The sequence below is a fragment of the Gymnoscopelus microlampas genome (genome assembly GCF_963454915.1).
Source record: "Gymnoscopelus microlampas genome assembly, chromosome: 8".
NCBI lineage: Eukaryota > Metazoa > Chordata > Actinopteri > Myctophiformes > Myctophidae > Gymnoscopelus > Gymnoscopelus microlampas.
The window spans coordinates 30212039-30235285 of record NC_139945.1 but is presented as its reverse complement, the minus strand read 5'-3'; the positions used below and the strand labels follow the sequence as shown (position 1 = coordinate 30235285).

Below are 23247 nucleotides of genomic sequence, written 5' to 3'. Positions count from 1 at the left end.
CTCCTAAATCCCAACAGTTTTCTGAAAAACCTATGTTTCTATATCAGTGGTGCTCAATCTTTTTCATGTCAAGGACCCCCAAAATTATATGTATTTGGCCGCGGACCCCCATCAAAATATTTTGTTCCAGGGACCCCCAGAAGCAAAGATTTTAGTTAAAAATGTTCGCTTTAAAAATTTATATATTCAAAGATTTGCACACATTTTCACGATTTTTCAAAAATAGCAGATGTACAAGCTCGTAGCGCGGCACTCGGTGCCGCGCTACGAGCTTGTATATCTGCTATTTTTGAATAGCCCAAAGTGTAAAATAATGCTTTTTAGCTCAAATCTAAAAATGACACAGTTCCAGGTCTTAATGGGTTAAGACCTGAGTCCGATTCTAAAAATGTCCTTTAACCCTTCAAGACCGGGAACAGCGATTTGGGTCTGGCACCGCTCCGTCGTGAATCCTTTTCCTTCCCCCTAAGTCTGAGATGACCAATCAGGGCCCAGTATTCAAATAGGGGAGACTGTAATTGGTAGTTGATTGTAGGTCTAACCAATTGCGTCTTTTGATCCCGCCCCTTGGGGAAAAAAAACGTCCTCATAGAAGCGCCAGACTCATATCCACGCAGTGATATAGTCTGGCCACGCGAGGCTGTGAATAACGTGCATATTATATGAAAGGAAGAGGCTGTTTCATTCAACAGTTATTGGTGTACATCTAAAATACATTTCCCCTGAGCAATGAAATGAATTCTACCAGGACTGGCTGACTGCTGTGTCACTGTTAGCAACACAAACCTGCAGACAATGACTTGAACGGTATGATTATTCAGCCCTGAATTGTTATTCACCAAGACGTTTTCGAATGATTATAAAAACAAATATGTAGTGGCTAGTCACTATTAATCATATTTCTCTTGAATGAGACATGCACCGTCCCAACTGGACAAAGCATCTGGTCCTGCATGTATTAAGTACCTTACCAGCAGATTTGAGAGCACAGATCTGGGTCCAGTTTAGCTCATTAAGTTGAAGTGACTTTGCAACGGTCCTGTAGTCTGACCTGAGCAGTGAACCTGAGCAGTGAGCCGTGCCTGTCCATCTATCTATCTGTGTCTGTCTTTCTGTCTGTCAACATGAGGAATGAATCAAAACAGATAGATACTGTACACTCAAGAAAGTCATTCTGTGGTGAATATTCAGACTGAACGTCTCTATAATATGGCTGAATGGGAGATGCAGTCTGTCCCATGGTCCCATCTCCAGTTGCGTATTATTGGCCTCCCCTCATGTTTTTACCGATAACCTGTTATCTATTTATAAAAGCCGCTAGTGGGTCTACTTCCTGTTTATCAGCATTCTTTGATGTTCTAGCAGACCACGTGTCCAATTTCCTACACATTTAGCCTAAAACTCTACCATGGCTGTAGCCTTTGGATCGCATACTTTTAATAGTTCAGCATACAATTTGTATTCCTCCTGTGGCCCATATTTGACACACTACATGATTACATTTTTGAGGGGAAGGGCTGTTACGCGCACCCCGCATGCGTTCGTGCAGTAGCCTATTTTATAGCCTACTGGATGTGAGGGCCGCGTAGAGTAGGCCCAAACCTCTAGTTATTTAAAATCTCCCTCCCTTCCCAGCATTCACCAGATCCCAATAACACCTAAGTGGGTTTTATCTAAGTATTATTGCAGGTATTTTATGTCTTTGACGAGTGCTTCTTTGGATTAACCCATTAAGACCGGGAACGCATCTGTGTCATTTTTAGATATCTTTGGGCCATTAAAAAATAGCAGATCTACAAGCTCACATAGCGCGGCACCGAATGCCGCGCTATGTGAGCTTGTAGATCTGCTATTTTTGAAAAATTGTGAACATTTGTGGAAATCATTGAATATATATATATCTTTTTTTTTAAAAGCGAACATTTGTAACTAATATCTTTGCTTCAGGGGGATTCTACAAATGTCTTCTAATCCTAAAAAAAACTTATGTTGCTATAATATCAGTGGTTCTCAAACTTTTTTCTTTTTTCTTTATACATTTTTATCCCACGATTTTGTAACCCCATTTTTTTACACCCAGTGCCAATTGTCTATGTAATCCTGGGCACTACACTCCCTCTGCCAACCTATGGAGGCCAGGGCCGTGTGTGCGTGCGTGCGTGTGTGTGTGGGAGATCTTTTTGGGCCCTGCCAAAGTCCTGCCTCAATTGTATCTTGGCAGGGCCACTGACGACTCAGTGGAAGAAGTGAAGATGTGTCTCTCTCTTTCTTTCCTCCCTCTCTCCTTCTATCTGTCTCACACTCCCCACACTCCTTCCTCCCTCTCTTTCACAGAGGAAAATATCTTTCCATGATCCCCAACACCACCCCCCCACCCCCCCCTCCTCTTTTGACTTATTCCTCTCCATCTCTCCTTGGTACCACCGCTCTGTGCTGGTCACCAGGAGTCCCCCAGAGAGCAGTGTTTAGACAGCAGGTCTATTTGTATAACATGGGTCTGTTAACTACTTTTTGTAGCACGTTATTATATTTCATTAAATATTTCATGTTTCTTATTCTCTATCTCTCTCGTCTTTCTCACATGTGTGCACGCCAGTGGTGTAAAGTAACTAAGTACATTTACTTAAGTACCGTACTTAAGTACACTTTTGAGGAATTTTTACTTTACTGGTGTATTTCCCATTTTCAATACTTTTACTTCTACGCCACTAGATCTCACTGTCAAATATTGTACGCTACAGGCCGCTTCAATCATTTGAAAACTTAGTTGCTAGTTAATTTTGAAGATTTATAGAAGAAGATAAGATAACATTACTCACTTCAGCCCTATATACATTTCGGCCATTTGAAAATAGCCGATCTACAAGCTCACAATAGAGCTTGTAGATCGGCTATTTTCAAAAGATTTTTATACATTTGAAAACCTGTGAAATGGGACATTCTAAATAATGAGTACTTTCTACTTTGGTAGTACATTTTGATACCAATACTTTTGTACTCTTACTCAAGTAAATTCTGAATTTCTGACTTTTAAGTATTTCTACATTGTAGTATTGATACTTTTACTTGAGTAAAAAATGTGAGTACTTTTTCCACCACTGGTGCACGCACATACACTATTTGTCTCTGAAACACACACATTCATTAGTTCTCTGAGGTTCACTCTGTTTTCACTCTCACTCAGGGCCGTAGGAACGGGGGGGGACGGGGGGGATTCGTCCCCCGTGGGCCGCGGAGCGGCCTCGCGTGGGCCGCGAACCGGTATTTGGGCCGCGAGGCCACGGGGAAAAAGAGGAGGAAAAAAAGCCTCACGATCAGCTGTGTGAGGTGCTTGAAGGTGGAAGAGAGCGGCCCCACCCCCCCTCTACATTTTTTGGTACCGAATTAACCGAATTAAAGTAATAAAAAACAGAAATAAAAGGGCAATAACTGCGAAAAATCGCGAAATAAAAGGGGAATAACCGCGAAAAACCCGAAAAAATCGCACGCGCGCGATTGGCCACACGCGCGTGCATGTGTGGCCAATCGCGCGCGTGCGATTTTTTTGCATGTGGGCCGGTACAAATATATCCCCCCCAACTGGGAATGGCTTCCTACGGCGCTGCTCTCACTACTCTCCCTGTTCCTCTTTCTCTCTGTCATTTCCACTCAGTGTTTTAGCTCTCTCTCTCTCTCTCTGTCTCTCTTTCTTTCTTTCTTTCTTCCTTTGTCTCTCTGGTAAAGCAGCTGTTTGCCATTGTCAAATTGGGTCCAGATTGTGTATCTGTGCATGGGTGAATAGACTTGGCAACCATGGCTGTGCTAAACGGGACGATTGCTCTAAACTGTTCAAGCTATATAACATTTGCTGGAAAGCTTTCATCCCAAAGTGTCTTACTGTGAATCAATTTTAAATGTGGGGTGATAGGAAATAAACTCCTTAACCCTATCAGGGTTAGTGCCGTCGCTTTGTCCACTGAGCTACACAGGACCACCAGTGGTGGAAAGTAACTAAGTACATGTACTCAAGTACTGTACTTAAGTACAATTTTGAGGTATTTTTACTTTACTGGAGCATTTCCAAATGTTCTATACTTTTACCTTTACTCCACTGGTACTTTAAGTAAATTTTGATACCAATACTTTTGTACTTCTACTCAAGTACATTTTTAAATCCGAACATTTACTTGTAACAGAGTATTTCTACATTGCAGTATTGGTACTTTTGCTTAAGTAAAATATTTGAGTACTTTTTCCACCACTGACAGCATGTAATGTTAAGGGGATTTTTGCCCGCTGTGTGAATCCCTGCCCAGCTATAGAGTAGCATGCAGCACATATAAAGTACAGAAGAACACTTTCCTATTATATCCTACATACTCAAAAACAGGGTGGCCACGTCATTCTCTTTCGTCGTCACCATTAATCATGGCTGTAGACCTTGGCCAATGGGTAAAAAAGTGCCTCTCCACGGCTTTTAATTAACTCTTTAAGACCAGGAATGCATCTGTGTGTCCTTTTAAGATTTCTTTCGGCTCTTACTTTTTTATTTTTTTTATCGTGAAAATGTGGTACAAATCTTTGAATATATATATTTTTAAAGCGAACAATTTTAACTCAAATCTTTGCTTCTCGGGGTCCCTTGAACAAAATATTTTGAGATCGGGGTCCCTGGCCAAATACCTATAATTTTGGGGGTCCTTGACATGAAAGGGTTTTGTTCCAGGGACCCCCAGAAGCAAAGATTTGAGTTAAAAATGTAGTTTAAAAAAATACATATCCAAAATTTTGCAAAAATGTTCACGATAAAAGATCTGCTATTTTTGAAGAGCCAAAGTATAAAATAATGGTTATAGGCTATAGTAGCTACAAATCTAAAATGACACAGATGCGTTCCCGGTCTTAAAGGGTTAAAGTGTAGAAGTGACATGTGGAGGGGAGGACCCTCAGGCTATGTTGTGTAGACAGACGGTGGGCCGCGCCGTGCGTTGTCCACATCCAGACGGGGTGTAATTGCACGTGATCAGAAGATAGACGGGAACCAAAATGTTTCCACTGATCTGTGGGTTTCCCCTTTCTTCCTCCCTGTACCATGTCTCACCATCAGCCTGAGGGAGTCTAAAACACTCTGGGCCAGCAGGGTGGCAATAACATGGACTAGCAACTAGAGCAGTGGTTCTCAACCCTTTTTAAGCCGCGACCCGCAAAAAAAGAATCATATTTGAACTGGGGACCCCCCCAACATAATCATATTTGAACTGGGGACCCCCCCAACATAATCATATTTAAACTGGGGACCCCCCCAAAATAATCATATTTGAACTGGGGAGTGGGACCCCCACCCTAACAAGCACTTGGAATTGTAGGAGTTGAGGCATTACATTTAGTCTGACATGGTTCCACAGATAAATATTGTGAAAATAGCTGCTTGTAGATCTGCTATTTTCACAACGTTTGCCTCTTTCTGGTATTTTTTTTCATATGTTTTTTTTTTAGGTACACATTTTTTACTGTCATCTGGGGACCCCCCCAAAATCATGCGGCCACCCCCCTGGGGGTCCCGACCCATGTGAGAAGTAGCCTCAAGTTCACATCTTAGCTACTGTGGTCCATGGTTTCGTTGTTGAACACTAACAAGGCTAACGGGGAAACTTAAGACTCACCTCAATGTCTCTGTCAATCTGACCTGCTGCACCAGAATCAACTGGATGTCACTGAAACTAGATTTAGTTATATAGTATAGGGCATCGCAGTTGCGGCCACTTCCGGGTTCCACTGCAAAATCCTCAATGCATTTTTCCCATTGGCATTTCCAAAAATATTTATATCAATTGATTTAAGCCTAGAATCAAGCCATCCAGGGTCCTGGTGAATCATGACCATTAAACATTTTTTTCTGTGATTTGTTTTATTTTATATTTAATTATATGATATACTATATTTAATAAATACCCTTTGTTTTGCCGTTTTCAAAAAAGTTTTTTCACAGAATCAAACGTTTTATGGTCATGATTCCCTGGATGGCTTGATTCTGGGCTTAAATTAATTGATATAAATATTTTTGGAAGTGTCAATGGGAAAAATGCATTGAGTATTTTGCAGTGGAACCAGGAAGTGGGCGGGAACTGCGATGCCCTATTGTCAGATAATGTATTGGTTTTATGAATGATGATGCAATGGCTAAATAAAAACAACAAAAATGTTAGATATTCCCAGTATGAAAGGGAAGGCCTGTTGGGAGAATTAGGTAGTGTAAACATGAAATAATAACTTTTGAACACCCAGAAATCAAACTCTTTATTATCGTATAGGGTTAGTTATTAACCCATTAAGACTGGGAAGGCATCTGTGTCATTTTAGATTATTGCGTTGTCTATTCGAAAATAGCAGATGTACAAGCTCACAGCACGGCACTGTGAGCTTGTACATCTGCTATTTTTGAAAAATCTTTGAAAGAGTGATAACTACTGATTTAGAAGGCCTTTGTAGAATCGGCCTCTGGTCTTTATGGGTTAACCCATTGAGACCTGGAACTGTCATTTTTAGATTTGCATTATTTTACATTTTGGGCTATTCAAAAATAGCAGATATACAAGCTCATAGCGCGGCACCGAGTGCCGCGCTACGAGCTTGTAGATCTGCTATTTTTGAAAAATCGTGAAAATGTGTGCAAATCTTTGAATATATACATTTTTAAAGCGAACATTTGTAACTCAAATCTTTGCTTCTGGGGGGGTCCCTGGAACAACATATTTTGATGGGGGTCCGCGGCCAAATACATATCATTTTGGGGGTCCTTGACATGAAAAAGATTGAGCACCACTGATATAGAAACATACGTTTTTCAGAATACTGTTGGGATTCAGGAGACATGTAGAATCGGCTTCAGGTCTCAATGGGTTAATGGGTTAAAAGTGTTTGTCTTTTTCCTAATGCTGATGTGTTGGTGTTGGTGTTGGTGTTGGTTCGGCAGGTTCAACATTGAGCCCAGTCTGTACAGTCCATACTTCTCCCTGGGGGCCTGCATGGAGGGCCTGAACAACCTCTTTTCTCAGCTCTACGGCGTCTCCCTCATGTCTGAGCCCCCCAGCGCCGGAGAGGTGTGGAGTGATGACGTCCGCAAGCTGGTAAATGTGGAAAATGACCTCAAGTGTTTTGTCATTGTGTGTGTGTGCTGCTTTCTTCTACTCTGCTGTCCACTTGTGTGTCTGTAACGTTTACCACATTAACGGAGAGTTTTAGTCCCGCTCTTGTGTTTTGGTGTGACCAGTGGTGGAAAGTAACTAAGTACATTTACACAAGTACTGTACTTAGTACCATTACCATAGTACTTTCTGCCATTTGAAAATAGCAGATCTACAAGCTCTACAGTGAGCTTGCAGATCGGCTATTTTCAAATGATTTTTATACATTTGAAAACTTGTGAAATGGGACATTCTGCATAATGAGTACTTTCTACTTTTGATACTTTAAGTATATTTTGATACCAATACTTTTGTACTTTTACTCAAGGTCATTTTTAATTCCGGACTTTTACTTGTAACAGAGTATTTCTACATTGCAGTATTGATATGATATTTTTACTTAAGTAAAACATTTGACTACTTTGTTCGTGTTTGTCTTTTTAGGCTGTTGTACATGAGACGGAGGGGCTGCTGGGATACATCTACTGTGATTTCTTCCATCGGGCAAATAAACCTCACCAGGTACACGCACACGCACACGCACACACACACACACACACACACACACACACACACACACACACACACACACACACACACACACACACACACACACACACACACACACACACACACACACACACACACACACACACACGCACGCAGTAACACTAAGCATGTTGTCTCCTCAGTTTTATCCAGTTTTTCGATAATCGATGTCTGGGAGTCAAATACTAGAAAAAGTGCTCCTCGGAGCACAAGTCTCCGCCAGCAGACTTGGGAATGTTGGGAATGTTCTACTTCTTATGTTCTAATTCTTACAAAAAATAGAACATGTTACTGTGTCATAGTAACATGACACAAGTGTCCTATCCGTCTGTATAACTGTCCTATCCGTCCTGTCTGTATAACTGTCCTATCCGTCCTGTCTGTATAAGTGTCCTATCCGTCCTGTCTGTATAAGTGTCCTATCCGTCCTGTCTGTATAAGTGTCCTATCCGTCCTGTCTGTATAAGTGTCCTATCCGTCCTGTCTGTATAAGTGTCCTATCCGTCCTGTCTATGTAAGTGTCCTATGTAAGTGTCCTATCTGTCCTGTCTATGTAAGTGTCCTATCTGTCCTGTCTGTGTAAGTGTCCTATCCAATTGTTACAGTATCCGCCATTTCTCAGCCATTTCGTGATTATTCCTGTCTTACCTCACTTTGAAAGAGGCACAGACTCTTTCAAAGTGACACATGTATTTATAGGCTGCTATACGTCACTAGCCAATCAGATCACACTATTTCACCGTATTGTCACGTGTCACGTGAGGCTTGACCAATGTTAGCTTGACATGTGGAAAGTGAAAACAATGTCTCCTGGCGGAGACAACAAGATAATAAACAAAACAATACATGTAATATGTATACAAAATGAAATGTCTCTCCATGCTCTACTCATCCCTCTTGTCCTCTGCCCTCTCACCCTGTCTACCTTTACCCGTTCCATCCCTCTCCACCCTTCTCTCAACCTCTCACTCTCGCCTCCCCCCCCTCTCTCTCAGGACTGTCACTTCACCATCCGGGGCGGTCGTCGATGCCAGGAGGAGGAGGACCAGTACCAGCTGCCCGTGGTGGTGCTGATGCTGAGCCTGCCCCAGCCCACCAAGAGCGCCCCCACCCTGCTCACTCCGGGCATGATGGAGAACCTCTTCCACGAGATGGGCCACGCCATGCACTCCATGCTGGGACGCACGCGCTACCAGCATGTCACAGGTGAGCCAGAGGGTTGTGTTGTGTAATACACACTTCATCTGCTGGTGTATGTATGCACACAATGTCTCAGGTACAAACATGCACATGAAAATGTCTCATTGTGAAAAATGCACACGCACAAAAAATAAAGTGTAGGCGCATTGATTGACTGACTGATTGAATACTTTATTAGAAGTTTGCAGAAAAAAAGCACATGAAAGTACAGTTCAATACAATGTCAGCTAATAGGAATAAAAAAAAAACAAGAAAGCCATTGGCTTGTATCCATTGGGGTCCTTTGTACTCAATTTGTTGTGACATTAAATGACAGACAGATATACACTACTATGCAGAACACCATAGAAACAATATTGTACAATATGTACAGTAAGCAGTTTGGTGGGGTGGGGGGGGGGGGGGGGCTAGGTTATGACTTTTACAGGGGCTAGTTTTGAATTGCAGCCTCCTGTAGGTACTCTTTTAGGGCAGTTTTGAAGGAGAGTCGGGTTTTACACTCCTTCACAGCTTTTGGTAGGGCATTCCACATGTTTGTGGCATAGCAGGAGAACGAATTCAACCCCTTGTCTGTACCAAATCTGGGTTGGACGTGATCAGTGGAGCTGCCTCTGGTGCTGTGATTGTGGACTTTGTTTACGTTTTTGAAGTACTTTGACAGGTACGTGGGTGTATCTTGTAGACCAGGCCCATTGCAAGTTGCTGTACTCTGTCCTCAACCCTGAGCCATCCGACCCTAGCAAAGTGAGCCGGGGTCGAGCAGGGGTCACACACAAACATGCAGACTAACAAAGCTACAAAGGCCTTTTTATCATCCAGTTGTCTGGCGTATGCGCGCACACTTACGCTGCAATGTTTTACCCAAACATGCAGGTACACGTGTTGTTGAGCAACTGGCAAAGCCACATACTGTACATTACATAAACATCAGACTTATATCCAACATTTGAAGGACTTAAGAAAAGTAATTACAGCACACATCTACGAACGACGAATGACGTTTTTACACGCTGCATGCCTGATAATGATGGCTATTGTATTCAGCTTCCAAATGTCTAGAGTTACATCTTTGGGACTACAGGTTATATTTAAGGCATTTGTTATGGTGTAAGCTCAGCTTGAAAAGGGAAGTCAAATCCGATTTAAGGAATAAAGGCCCCCGAGGAGACCGTAGAGGTGTCAGCGCGTACCTCTTTCAGTTTGTGGGATAAAGCCAAGGGGACACACCTTATGGGTGGTAACCCGAGATGCCTCCAAACATCAGGTTCATAGTAAGAGCAATATCCACTTACTGAAAGATACTGTCTGACATGGCAACTTGACACCCCGCTCCTCCTTTTGGCAGGATTCAGAAAGACTACTCTGCATACCTGCGACTTGTATTATATAGTGGTGGAAGAAGTACTCAGATATTTTACTCAAGTAAAAGTAGCAATGCCACAATATAAAAAATACTCTGTTACGAGTAAAAGGCCTGTGTTCAAAATGTTACTTGAGTAGAAGTACAAAAGTATTGGCATCAAAATATACTTAAAGGTAGGGTAAGTGATATTTGTTGGTTAAAACAAAAAGTATTTTGTTAAAAGGTTAAAATACTATATTCTGATAGTAATCATTGCTATAGAGTGTTTGTTCAGTAACAGGAGTCTCCCCCGTCTCTCCAGCTCTTTAATAAACAGAAAATACATTTTTCGGTAGGTGTCAAAATCCCAGCCAATCAGGAGAAAGTACCCATTTTAAGCTTAATTTGTATAGTGTTCCAGTTCCAATTTTGCCTGCTCATTTCTTAGTGTCATCACTTCCAATTTCACTTGTTTAATCTGTATCCTGATTGAGTCCTCTGTCCTGGTTGGATAAAATTGGAAATTAAACTGAAACTGAAACGAAAATGCATTTTCTGTTTTATAAAGAGCTGGAGATACAAGGAGACTCCTTTTACTGAACAAACACTCTATAGCAATGAGTACTATCAGAATATAGAGATATTTAACACTTATTTTAACCAACGCAAATCACTTACCCTACCTTTAAGTACCAATAGTAAAAGTACTAAAATGTTTGAAAATAGCCGATCTACAAGCTCACAACGCGTCGTGATGCGACTTGTTGTGAGCTTGTAGATCTGCTATTTTCAAATAGCCTTTGTATAAAATGGGGCTAAAGTGGTTAATGTATGTTTTATAATATAGTAATATCTGCAAAGTAACTTGTAAAGTTTTCAAATAATTGTACTAGTGGAGAAAAGTATTGCAAATTGGAAATTAAAGTAACTCAAATTTGTACTTAAGTACATGTACTTAGTTACTTTCCACCACTGGTATTATGTATATTAGATCACAACTTACAGTACAACTGTACTTTAAAAGCTGCCAGTGTATTGGTATACTGTAATTATAAGCTGGGAATATAGTTTATACACATTTGCTATTGCTTTCACTGGTAAATCCCTTGTACTTCTTTTATTGCTTAAGGAATCATCCTTTACTTGTCTACTACAGTATGTGTCTCCAGGAGTTTTATTTCCACCAATATCTGCTTACTGAGAGATACTGTACACTGCCACGTGAGACTTCTGTTTTTGCAGTCTTTGTCCTTTAGTGCAGTCAGTGTACACCCTCAGCCCTATGGCATGTTCACTAACCTGAATCTGGATTGTTTTGGAAACCTGTTGTCAAATACATTGGTGCCTGTTTCACCAGCAGATAGAGTGGCTGTTGTCAATTACATAGGAGCTTGTCATACCAGCAGACACAGTAGCTTTTGTGTCTTCTCAGTTACTTTTTATTGATTTTGTTTTTCTGGTTCTTGTATTACTCCTACGTGTCTTAACCCATTGAGACCTGAAGCCGATTCTACATGACTCCTAAAGCTCAACAGTTTTCTGAAAAACGTATGTTTCTATATCAGTTGCGCTCAAACTTTTTCATGTCAAGGACCCCCAAAATTATATGTATTTGGCCGCGGACCCTCATCAAAATATTTTGTTCCAGGGACCCCCAGAAGCAAAGATTTGAGTTAAAAATGTTCGCTTTAAAAATATATATATTCAAAGATTTGCACACATTTTCACGATTTTTCAAAAATAGCAGATCTACAAGCTCGTAGCGCGGCACTCGGTGCCGCGCTATGAGCTTGTATATCTGCTATTTTTGAATAGCCCAAAGTGTAAAATAATGCTTTTTAGCTCAAATCTAAAAATGAGACAATTCCAGGTCTCAATGGGTTAACGTCTGCACCTTTTTTACGTCTGCGCCCTGCAGACTGATATGTATGCACATATAACATATTTACATTCTTGCGACGGCATTATGTACAGCACGCAAGTGTTTAGTAACTTGCTGAAGAACCCTGCGTCATCACATTTGGCTGCAGCGTAGATTAAACCTGAAACCTTTCTGTTACGGGACACAGCGGTGTTGATTGTGACAGAAAATGTTGATTTAGTTTTAGTCAAAGTGTTTTGAATACAATTCCATTTCGTTTTTAGTCATATTTTAGTCATCTGAAATGTTTTCGTTTCTGTCTAGTTTTAGTCGACTACATTTCATAAGATTCTAGTCGACTTAATGTACAGTTGATTGCCTTGATGGCGTCGTAACGGCTGATTTTACACTTGGTTGCATGCTGAAAATAGCCGATCTACAAGCTCACAACGCGTCGCAGTGCGACGCGTTGTGAGCTTGTAGATCGTCTATTTTCAGAGCACAACACTAGAGTGCAACCAAGCATAAAATGACTTGTCTTTTAGTTCTACTGGATCTCTTCTCCACTCGTCCCTCACTAATATTTTAGTCTAGTTTTTATTTGTTGACGAAATCGTCAATATACTTGGTTTTAGTCATCGTAGCTTAGTTTTTATTTGGTTTTCATCAGTGGAAAAAGGTAGTCGACAAACATTTTTCGTCATAGTTTTAGTTGACGAAATCAACACTGCGGGACGGGGTCATCCTGCCTAATACTTGCATACAGCTCAATTTACAGTAGAACTTTTACTTGTCTTCTGCAGGAACCAGATGTGCCACTGATTTCGCAGAGGTCCCCTCCATCCTCATGGAGTACTTTGCCACCGACTATCGAGTCGTCAGCCAGTTTGCCCGCCATTATAAAACAGGACAGGTAGGACACCTGAACCTTTTGTATTACACGTTCCAAACGCTCACGTTTCTTTTTTTGTCTTAGGCATACAAACTAATTTGTAGTTACAATTCAAAGCTTAAATGTTGGTGATGTGTGAATATTAGTTGAAATGTATGTGGAAGAAACGATTGTTGGTGCTGCACATACAAGGTTAAGGTTTGAGTCCAGCTCATGACTTTATTGTTGTGTGTCAATTTACCTATTCCTATCTATTGCCTTTTGAAAAAAACTAAAAAAGAAGAAATGTCTAAATTCTAAAATAATATTTTCAAGAAATTACAAAGAGCGCTTAATCCATTAAGACCGGGAACGTATTTGTGTCATTTTTAGATTTCTTTGGCTATTCAAAAATAGCAGATCTGCAAGCTCATAGTGCGGCGGTGTGAGCTTGTAGATCTGCTATTTTTTGAAAGATGATGGAAGATTTGTGCAAATCTTTTAATATATATATACTGTATATGTTTTAAAGCGAACATTTTTAACTCTGATCTGTGCTTCTGGGGGTCCCTGGACAACATATTTTGAGATGGGGGTCCGCGGCCAAATACATATTATTTTGGGGGTCCTTGACATGAAAAAGTTATATATATGTATATAGCAACATACTGTTAGGATTTAGAAAACATTTTTAGATAAGTATTTGGCCGTGGACCCCCATCTCAAAATGTTTTGTTCCAGGGACCCCCCCCCCCACCCCCCAGAAGCAAAGATTTGAGTTACAAATGTTCGCTTTAAAAATATATATATTCAAAGATTTGCACACATTTTCAACATTTTTCAAAAATAGCCAAAGAAATCTAAAATGACACAGATGCGTTCCTGGACATAGAGTTGAGTATTTTACTCCAGGGGCCAACACTGATATTTTCACAAATTGGTACCACCTGAGGTGGCCGTGAAGTTTTTGTATTTTTGTCTTCCTACATGTCTCTAGTTTATATTTTGGTATGATACATCTTCCAATTCAGTAGCTTAATGACAGTTATCACTACCTACTGGCTAATGTATCCGGTAGGAGACACAAAGTAGAATCTTTGTGTCTCCTACCGGAAATACACCCGGGCATCAAATTATTGCGACAAAAAACAAAATATATCCATGTATTCAAGGCTTCATGGGGTGTGCAATTGATAAGATTTTTGGTGTTTACAAAAAGACTGCTTTCCATAAGCTTGTAAAAGTTGACCCTCCTTCGGTCTAGGGTGGTCATAGCTGAATGGGTAGAGAGTCCCCCTGGGAAACTTAAAGGAGGAGTTCACCCAAAAAATGATTTATTTTCTATCAATTGCACACCCCATGAAGCCTTGAATACATGGATATATGCTGTTTTTTGTCGCAATAATTTGATGCCCGGGTGTATTTCCGGTAGGAGACACAAAGATTCTACTTTGTGTCTCCTACCGGATACATTAGCCGGTTTAGAGTGATTACTGTCATTAAGCTACTGAAGTGGAAGATGTATCATACCAAAATATAAACTAGAGACATGTAGGAAGACAAAAATACAAAAAATGTACGGCCACCTTAGGTGGTACCAAAATCTGGCTTGGCCCCTGGACTATTTGTGAATTGAGGTTAAGGCAAAATGACTATTGTAGCAATGTCATAATTGCTTCCTGTCTGTGTCCATGTTTCCTTAGGCTCTGCCTGCCAGCATGGTGGCTCGTCTGTGTGAGTCCAAAAAGGTGTGCGGGGCAGCAGACACACAGCTACAGGTACTGTTACTTTTTCACTTTTCAACCTTTTCAATTAACTAGTGCAAAAATTAGTGCCTTTTTTTTTTGGCTTATGTTTGCCAGGTATAGTGGAGAGAGAAACAGAGTAGAGGAGTGACATAATGGTCTGCTTCAGCCATTGTGGTACACACACTAACCACTCTGGTTGCCTCAACATTAGTGCAAATGTATATGCAAATTATATCTTGCATACAAGAAAGAATTATAATACACTAGACCATACCCGTAGGGGGATATGAGCACCCAAAGTGTGCCGTTTGGCTTATGCGCTGAGAACAGACAGTTTATCAGGGATCGAAAGTGAGTTTGTACTGTGTAGTCAGTGTGTACACACACACACGCAATCGCAATCCCGTCGTGGAGGCACAGAACACACATTAACACCCCGTGGGCCGTCGCCAACACACACACACACACGCGCGAGCGCGCACAACCACACACACACACACACACACCACGGTACATCCATGCGGCCCCTCGCCCGTCGCGAACACACACGGGCGTCGCCCAAGCACACTTTTAGATCCAGTCCTATTTTAAAAGTCTGCGTATGGGGGACTCGCGTATCCGCGTGCCTGGTGTAGCCGCTATCATTGATAATCAATTGGATGTAAACAAACGCGCTCGCTGTACGCTCAACGCATACGCTCGCTTTGAAAAGTCTGGTGTAGACTGTAGAGTGCACTCTAAGAGTGGGCGGGGTCTATGCTGCAGCGTGGTGTTGCCATGTCGGCCTATTGTAAGCGCTTTAGTGGTATTGTGTTTTGGCGTTGGTTGTGAAAGTGCAGGTGGGTGTGGGGACGCGTTGTGAGCTTGTAGATCGGCTGTTTTCCAAGAGGCAAGGTATATGCGTGGAGGCGCTTCGTTTGGCCTTCTTTTCATAGACCTCGTTGCTTGTAGGGTTCGTTTGGTTTGGCCTTGTTTTCATAGACCTTGCTGCTTGTTTCTCTCGCGAAACCTGGCAACGACGCATGCGCAGTTTGATCAAGAGTCCCCCGAACCAAGACACCGCCGCCGCCACCACCGTGAGGTTACTAGAATTATAGGAGGATTGTGGGGTGAAGGGTCGGGTTTAGTTATAGATATAGACCCATGATCGGGTGAAGGGCGATGCATGAGATTCATGTAGGTTGGATAAGGGTGGGTTTGGTGTCATTTATTGGGAGTAAACAGAGACTAGATTGACTTACACAAGGCATTGCATGTGTACTAATAATCACTGAATGATACTGTTGAGGAAATTGACTCTGCGTTGCTCTGTGTAGGGCGTTGGTCTGATTCAAAGTAAGTCATGTATTGCATATGGAGAAGAGTACCCAGTATTTAGACCTCTGACTAGCAGAGACGAAGCACTTTATTACAGTATAAAAGGAACATTAAAGGTACAGTAGGGTAAGTGATATTTTCTGGTTAAAACAAAACGTTTAAAGCACTATATTCTGATAGTAATCAGTGCTATGGAGTGTTTGTTCAGTAACAAGGGTCTCCCTGTCTCTCCAGCTCTGTAGTAAACAGAAAATACATTTTGAGATAGGTGACAACATTTCAGCCAATCAGGAGAGAGTACCCATTTATCTTATAGTGTTCCAGTCCCAATTTGTTCAGCTCATGTCTTTGTGTCACCACTTCCAATTTCACTTGTTTAATCTGTATCTTAACTGAGTTTTCTCCTGATTGGTATCCTGACCTGAAAATAACATTTCTGTTTAATAAAGAGCTGCAGAGACATGGAGACTGCTGTTACTGAACAAACACTCTATAGCAATGAGTACTATCAGAGTATAGAGCTATTTAACACTTATTTTGACCAAAGAAAATCACTTACCCTACCTTTAAGCAATGCCAAACTCTGAGCAGGACAGAAATAATCTGTAACTACTAGAACTCAAAAGCAAGATCACAATTCAAGAACTTGATACAGCCTATTCCTCTGCGGTGCCATTGTGCCATTCAACTTTACTGCCCTGCGAGTCAAACTTATCAGGCTTGTATGGCCTACGTTATCACACATACTTAATAAGGTGTTTTCACAAGATATCCACAGTGTTGCCAACGGGTTAAAAACTCACTTAGAGGACAATGGGCATAAGGGCGGTTTGAGTGCTCGCCGAGTGAGTGATTGACGAGAGATAAGAGTTGCGATTTGGAGGCTTGTATTTGTTTGGCCTCAACTTCATGCAGTGGAGAACGTTTATGCTCAAGTGGAGGAAGGAGGGGATATCCAGCCAGTGGTGGAAAAAAGTACTGACATTTTTTTACTTGAGTAAAAGTATCAATACCACAATGTAGAAGTACTCTGTTACTGTACGTAAGTAATAGGCCTGTGTTCAAAATGTTACTTGAAAGTAAAAAAGTTTTGGCATCAAAATATACTTAAAGTACATAAAATAAAAGTACTAAAATGTTTGAAAATAGCAGATCTACAAGCTCACAAAACGTCGCGATGATCAGGTGACTTGTTGTGAGCTTGTTGATCGGCTATTTTCAAATAGCTTATGTATGAAATAGGGCTAAAGTGATTAATGTGTGTTTTATAATATAACAATTTATATATGCAATGCAAAGTAACTTGCAAAGTAACTAGAAACTAAAGTTAGCATATGCAAAGTAACTAGTAACTAAAGTTTTCAAATAATTGTAGTGGAGTAAAACTACAATATTTTCCTGTAGTGGAGTAGACAGTGTTGGGAAAGTTCACTTAAAATATGAACTAGTTCAAAGTTCAGTTCACAAATTGTAAAATGAACTAGTTCAAAGTTCAGTTCATAATTCAAAATTTTGAACTAAAGTTCATGGTTCAAAAAATGAACTAGTTCAGTTCTTTTTCGTTCTTTTTTTTTTTCAATATATATTAGTGCGATTAATCGCATATTAATCGCATATTTTTTATTGGCTCAAACTTGAATGATGAACTGAAAAGCAGTGCATTGTATTGTATATGGAGCAGGATGCATCCAAATATATTATTTATTATTATTACTATACTTCTATTATTTATCCAATTCATTATAAAACCAATGTTATTTATTTAATTTTCTTATACATTATATCCTCTCTGGTGTACATACACAAAGCACCCTATATTTATTATTTCCAGTGGTGTAAAGTAACTAAGCACATTTATTCAAGTACTGTACTTTATTTTTAATTATTTCAAAACTTGAGTTACTAGTTACTTTGTAGATTTTACAAATACATGAATCACTTCAGCCCTATTTAGGTTTTGGCTATTGGAAAGTAGCCGATCTACAAGCTCACAACAGGAGCTTGTAGATCTGCTATTTTCTAAAGATTTTCATTCATCTTGGGGGCGGGCTGGGGGCTTGTCAAAGTGAGTGTATGACACTGTTAACATCAAAAGCCAGATGCAGAAGTCCACTTTTAATGCCAAAATAAAGTCGGGTCGGACGTCCAGACTACAATATGACGGTCATTCAGAGGTTCGGGGGCCGGGGCTACCGTCCTAAAGTCGGCTGTGCTACGACGCATCAGCCACGTTGTTGTTGTGATATCCCAAACTCATCTCGCCGTTCCGCGGTGTTTACTTATTGATTCAGCCCAGCTTCAAGTTAATTTTGTCGGCAGTGAAGCCAAGGAAACAACACCGATACTTTGGAAGAGACACAAGTCAACTTCCAAATGCTTGTGGCCGGGAAATGAGCTTCGCAGAGCGGATAAAGTGTCAGCCCTTCGCCCTGGCCGAGTGACCGTAACTGTCTGTGCTGCTCGGACTCCGCGCTCGGCGCGCTGCGCAGATGAATGTTAGACACAGCCTTGCTTTTCTTTTTTTGGGCTGATGGTGCGTTCAGGACGCCTCGGAAACACAGAATAGGATGAAATACAACATGACAAACCGATGTAACCATGGAAATTTGGGACACTCTTGAACGAAGTTGAACGAAGAGAGAACGCCGTTCACAAACGCCAGAATGAACGCGTTCACAATAACGTTCATCTAGCGGATATACAGTACGTTCAGTTCACGTTCGCCCAAAATATGAACGAGTTCATGAACGATCGTTCATTGAACGCGTTCAGGCACAACACTGGGAGTAGAAGTAAAAGTATTGAAAATGGGGAATACTCCAGTAAAGTAAAAAAAAATCCTTACAAGTGTACTTAAGTACAGTACTTGAGTAAATGTACTTAGTTACTTTACACCACTGATATCCAGACAGCATGTAACTGCAGGGCCGTTTCACCAGGAGTTGTCTTGTGTGTGTTTTCTCCTCCCCCATGGGTAGGTTTTCTATGCCGTGTTGGACCAGATCTACCACGGCAAACCTCAACACCACTCCACCACAGACATCCTGAAGGAGATGCAGCACAAGTTCTATGCCCTGCCGTACGTAGAGAATACGGTACGCTCTCTCTCTCTCTCTCTCTCTCTCTCTCTCTCTCTCTCTGAGAGGCTACTTTTGAATCATTTACTTTGATGGATTTTGTGGTTTTCCCCCAAGCTGATAATGAGATCAATTACAGCTTTTTCAAGTTAATGAATGTTTCTGAGGGGAATGCGTTCACGTAATCCACCCACGCATCATTCCCACCCAAACCTTTCATCACATCGTTCAATCGAACACCTCTCTCTCTCTCTCTCTCGCTCTCTCTCTCTCTCTCTCTCTCTCTCTCTCTCTCTCTCTCTCTCTCTCTCTCTCTCTCTCTCTCTCTCTCTCTCTCTCTCTCTCTCTCTCTCTCTCTCTCTCTCTCTCTCTCTCTCTCTCTCTCTCTCTCTCTCTCTCTCTCTCTCTCTCTCTCTCTCTCTTCCATGTTTCTTGTCCTCAGTGGTGTAAAGTAACTAAGTACATTTACTCAAGTACTGTACTTAAGCACACTTTTGAGGAATTTCTACTTTACTGGAGTATTTCCCATTTTCTAGGCAAATATTACTTTTACTCCACTACAATTATTTGACAGGTTTAGTTACTAGTTACTTTCCAGATTTAGATGATTATCACAAAACACACATTAACCACATATATATATATATATATATATATATATATATATATATATATATATATATATATATATATATTTCGGCCATTTGAAAATAGCAGATCTACAAGCTCACAATGCGTCGCGATGCGACGCATTGTGAGCTTCGATTGCCGGACTTTTACTCGTAACAGAGTGTTTCTACACTGCATTAGTGATACTTCTACTCAAGTAAAAGATGCGAGTACTTTTTCCACCACTGCTTGTCCTTGCCTCTCTCTGGTCTTATATCTTTTACCCAGGCACAGCAGCGTTTAAAGGATTAAAGCCTTTTTTTGGAGGCCCTGTTAAAATAACAAAGCAGAGGTATACTTTGAATGAGCAGCAACTCCCTGGGGAAATATTTGAAACTCTTCTTCTGCCTGCTGGTCCTTTAATGAAAAAAGCTGATTTTTTTTCCCTCCCTTTTCTTTTTAGTTTTTTTTTGCAGCCGCGGGCAGGGGCTTTGGGAAGAGGGAGAACAGAGAATCAAAACCACAGTCATCATTTTTGCCAGGAATGGCCTTCATAAAGAATTTATTCTGCACTATAATTATGTCGGGCCATCGGGAATAGAGAGAGAGAGAGCTCCTCAGTACTGACGTGTGTTCAACCCATCTTGTACTGTATCTCTCCACCAGTGGTGGAAAAAAGTACTTTTAAAAAAGTATCAATACTGCAATGTAGAAATACTCTGTTACAAGTAAAAGTCCAGTAATCAAAATTAACTTGAGTGAAAGTACAAAAGTTTTGGCATCTAAATATACTTAAAGTACCACAAGTAAAAGTACTCATTGTGCAGAATGTCCCATTTCACAAGTTCAAAATGAAAACATTTTTTTTAATAAGAATTAGCCGATCTACAAGCTCACAATGCGTCGCATCGCATTGCGACACATTGCGAACTTGTACAGTAGATTGCTATTTTCAAATGGCCGAAATAAAATACAGGGCTGAAGTGGTTAATGTGTTTTGTAATAATAATCAAAATCTACAAAGTAACAAAGTAACTCGTTTTCAAATCATTGTAGTGGAGTAGAATTGAAAGTATTGAACATTGGAAATACTCAACATTGTACTTAAGTACAGTACTTGGGTAAATGTACTTTCCACCACGTATCTCCACAGCCAAAGTGTCTCTCTTTCCCCCTTCACTTATGTCCTCCCGGTCCACTTGGTGTTCTGCAATGAAGCTCTCACCTCTCACGGGAGTGTGGTTTGCATTATATACTTTATCCTCACTATCCCAGTCTTTCCCCTTTGACTCTCAGAACCTCACTAAAAACACAAACAGACATTTAGCCTCAGATTACACAGCTAACCGCAGTGAAGGGGGGGGGGGGGGTAGCTGTGCAATCTGAGCGGAGGACCCTTTTTCTCGTTTATTAACCCATTGAGACCTGAAGCCGAGTCTACATGTCTCCTAAATCTCAACAGTATTCTGAAAAAAGGTTGTTTCTATATCAGTGGTGCTCAATCTTTTTCATGTCAAGGACCCCCAAAATAATATGTATTTGGCCGCCGACCCCCATCAAAATATTTTGTTCCAGGGACCCCCAGAAGCAAAGATTTGAGTTAAAAATGTTCATTTAAAAATATATATATTCAAAGATTTGCACACATTTTCACGATTTTTCAAAATAGCAGATCTACAAGCTTGTAGCGCGGCACTCGGTGCCGCGCTACAAAGCTTGTATATCTGCTATTTTTGAATAGCCCAAAGTGTAAAATAATGCTTTTTAGCTCAAATCTAAAAATGACTCCAGGTCTTAATGGGTTAAGCCCCTTAGAAATGTCTAAAGTTGGTGCTGTTCAGATTCACACATCACAGCATCAGAACGAGCCAGAAGTAGATTTTGTTTGGATTCTGCAATAAAGGGTCATCTTTCACCCTTAAGTCCACGCCGTCCTCCCCAGTCCTCTCAGTAACACAGCTTAAAGGAACATTTTCCACAGTAAAACAATCATCTGAATGGCTAATATGTTAACACAGAGCTGCAGAATCTAAACAGCAGGGCGATGTTGACATGTGTATAGTATATAGAGTGGGCCTATCAGTTCCCTGCACAGCACACAGAGGAAGGGGGGGGGGGGGGGGGGTAGCTGTGAGTAACACAGAACACATGGAGAGACCCTTGGGCCGAAGATAATATTTGGAAATAAATGGCAGCAACCACGACCTTCCGTCAGGCCATGTTGACATTTCTTTAACCCATCGAGGCCGGGAACGCAATCTGTGTGTGTCATTTTTAGATTTCTTTGGGCTATTAAAAAAATAGCAAATCTACAAGCTCGTAGCGCGGCTTGTAGATCTGTTTTTGTTTGTTTTTAAATCATGAAAATAATGTGCAAATCTTTGAATATATATTAAAAAAAAATAAGTTGAACATTTTTACTCAAATCTTTGCTTCTGAGGGGTCCCTGGAACTAAGTATTTTCAGATGGGGGTCCACGGCCAAATACATGTCATTTTGGGGGTCCTTGACATGAAGAAAGTTTGAGAACCACTGATATTACAGCAACATAAGTTTTTCAGAAAACTGTTAGGATTCAGAAGACATTTGTAGGAATCCCCCAGAAGCAAAGAATTGAGTTGCAAATGTGCGCAAAATCTTCACGATTTTTCAAAAATAGCAGATCTACAAGCTGGCCCGTGCCGCGCTATGAGCTTGTATATCTGCTATTTTTGAATCCCAAAGAAATAAAAAAAATCACACCCTGTGTGAAGAGAGTGGTGCCTTTGATGAGCCCCGTATGAGCCCCGTATTGATGACATGTTGTCATCAATGTTTGTTTATTGGACATACATACATACGGACACACAGACAAAGTCAGATATAGGAGTGGTTGGCACGACTAAAAAATTACACAGATGCGTTTCCCGGTCTAAATGGATTAATCTGTGTTTCTTGGGCTTTCGGAGGCTTTAGGGCCGAAGATGTAGCCCCCCCCCCTCCCCAACCCCCCCCCCCCCCCCCTTCTCCAAATAAATGCTGCTCCTGACGCGTACCCCCTTGCTCGTGCACAAGTTGCACATTCGACCCCTCAGGAACGCGGTGTCGCTCGTTAGCGCCGTGAGCAACAAATGACCACCAGCCGTGCTATAGGAGAGAACAAAAAAAAGGTCTTTTATCTCATACATACTCGAGAGGAACGAGGAGTGAATAAAGGGGCTGTGCTGACTTTGTCTGCCTTTTCTATGCTAAAGGATCAAAAGGATATTTGGCTGACATGTGACCCGGTTGCACCCAGCCCTCAACAACAACAAAAAAAAAAAGAAGTCAACGTTCAGCCATTTGATGCAAAGGGATTGAAAAACAAAGAGAAGCTTGGAAGGTTTTGAATACCCGGCGGCGGCAGGTTGTGATGAGTGTTTTTTAAGCACCTCCTTAAGCACCTCCTTAAGACCCAGACATCATACCGAGCTGTTGTCAAGGAGCTGATCTAGATTATCTGTTTCCTTAAATATCAATAGGCATAATTCT

General features: G+C 41.0%; 1 protein-coding gene across 1 annotated transcript in view; it reads left to right on the top strand.

Annotated features, from left to right (window-relative positions):
* Positions 1–23247, top strand: part of LOC311051131 (mitochondrial intermediate peptidase-like) — an 82023-nt gene that overhangs the window by 17524 nt on the left and 41252 nt on the right. Inside the window, exons 11-16 of the mRNA XM_084065534.1 lie at positions 6953–7106; positions 7608–7685; positions 8708–8918; positions 12919–13028; positions 14690–14764; positions 19030–19146. Of these exons, the coding sequence (XP_083921660.1) occupies positions 6953–7106; positions 7608–7685; positions 8708–8918; positions 12919–13028; positions 14690–14764; positions 19030–19146 (745 nt within the window). The remainder of the gene's footprint in view (positions 1–6952; positions 7107–7607; positions 7686–8707; positions 8919–12918; positions 13029–14689; positions 14765–19029; positions 19147–23247) is intronic.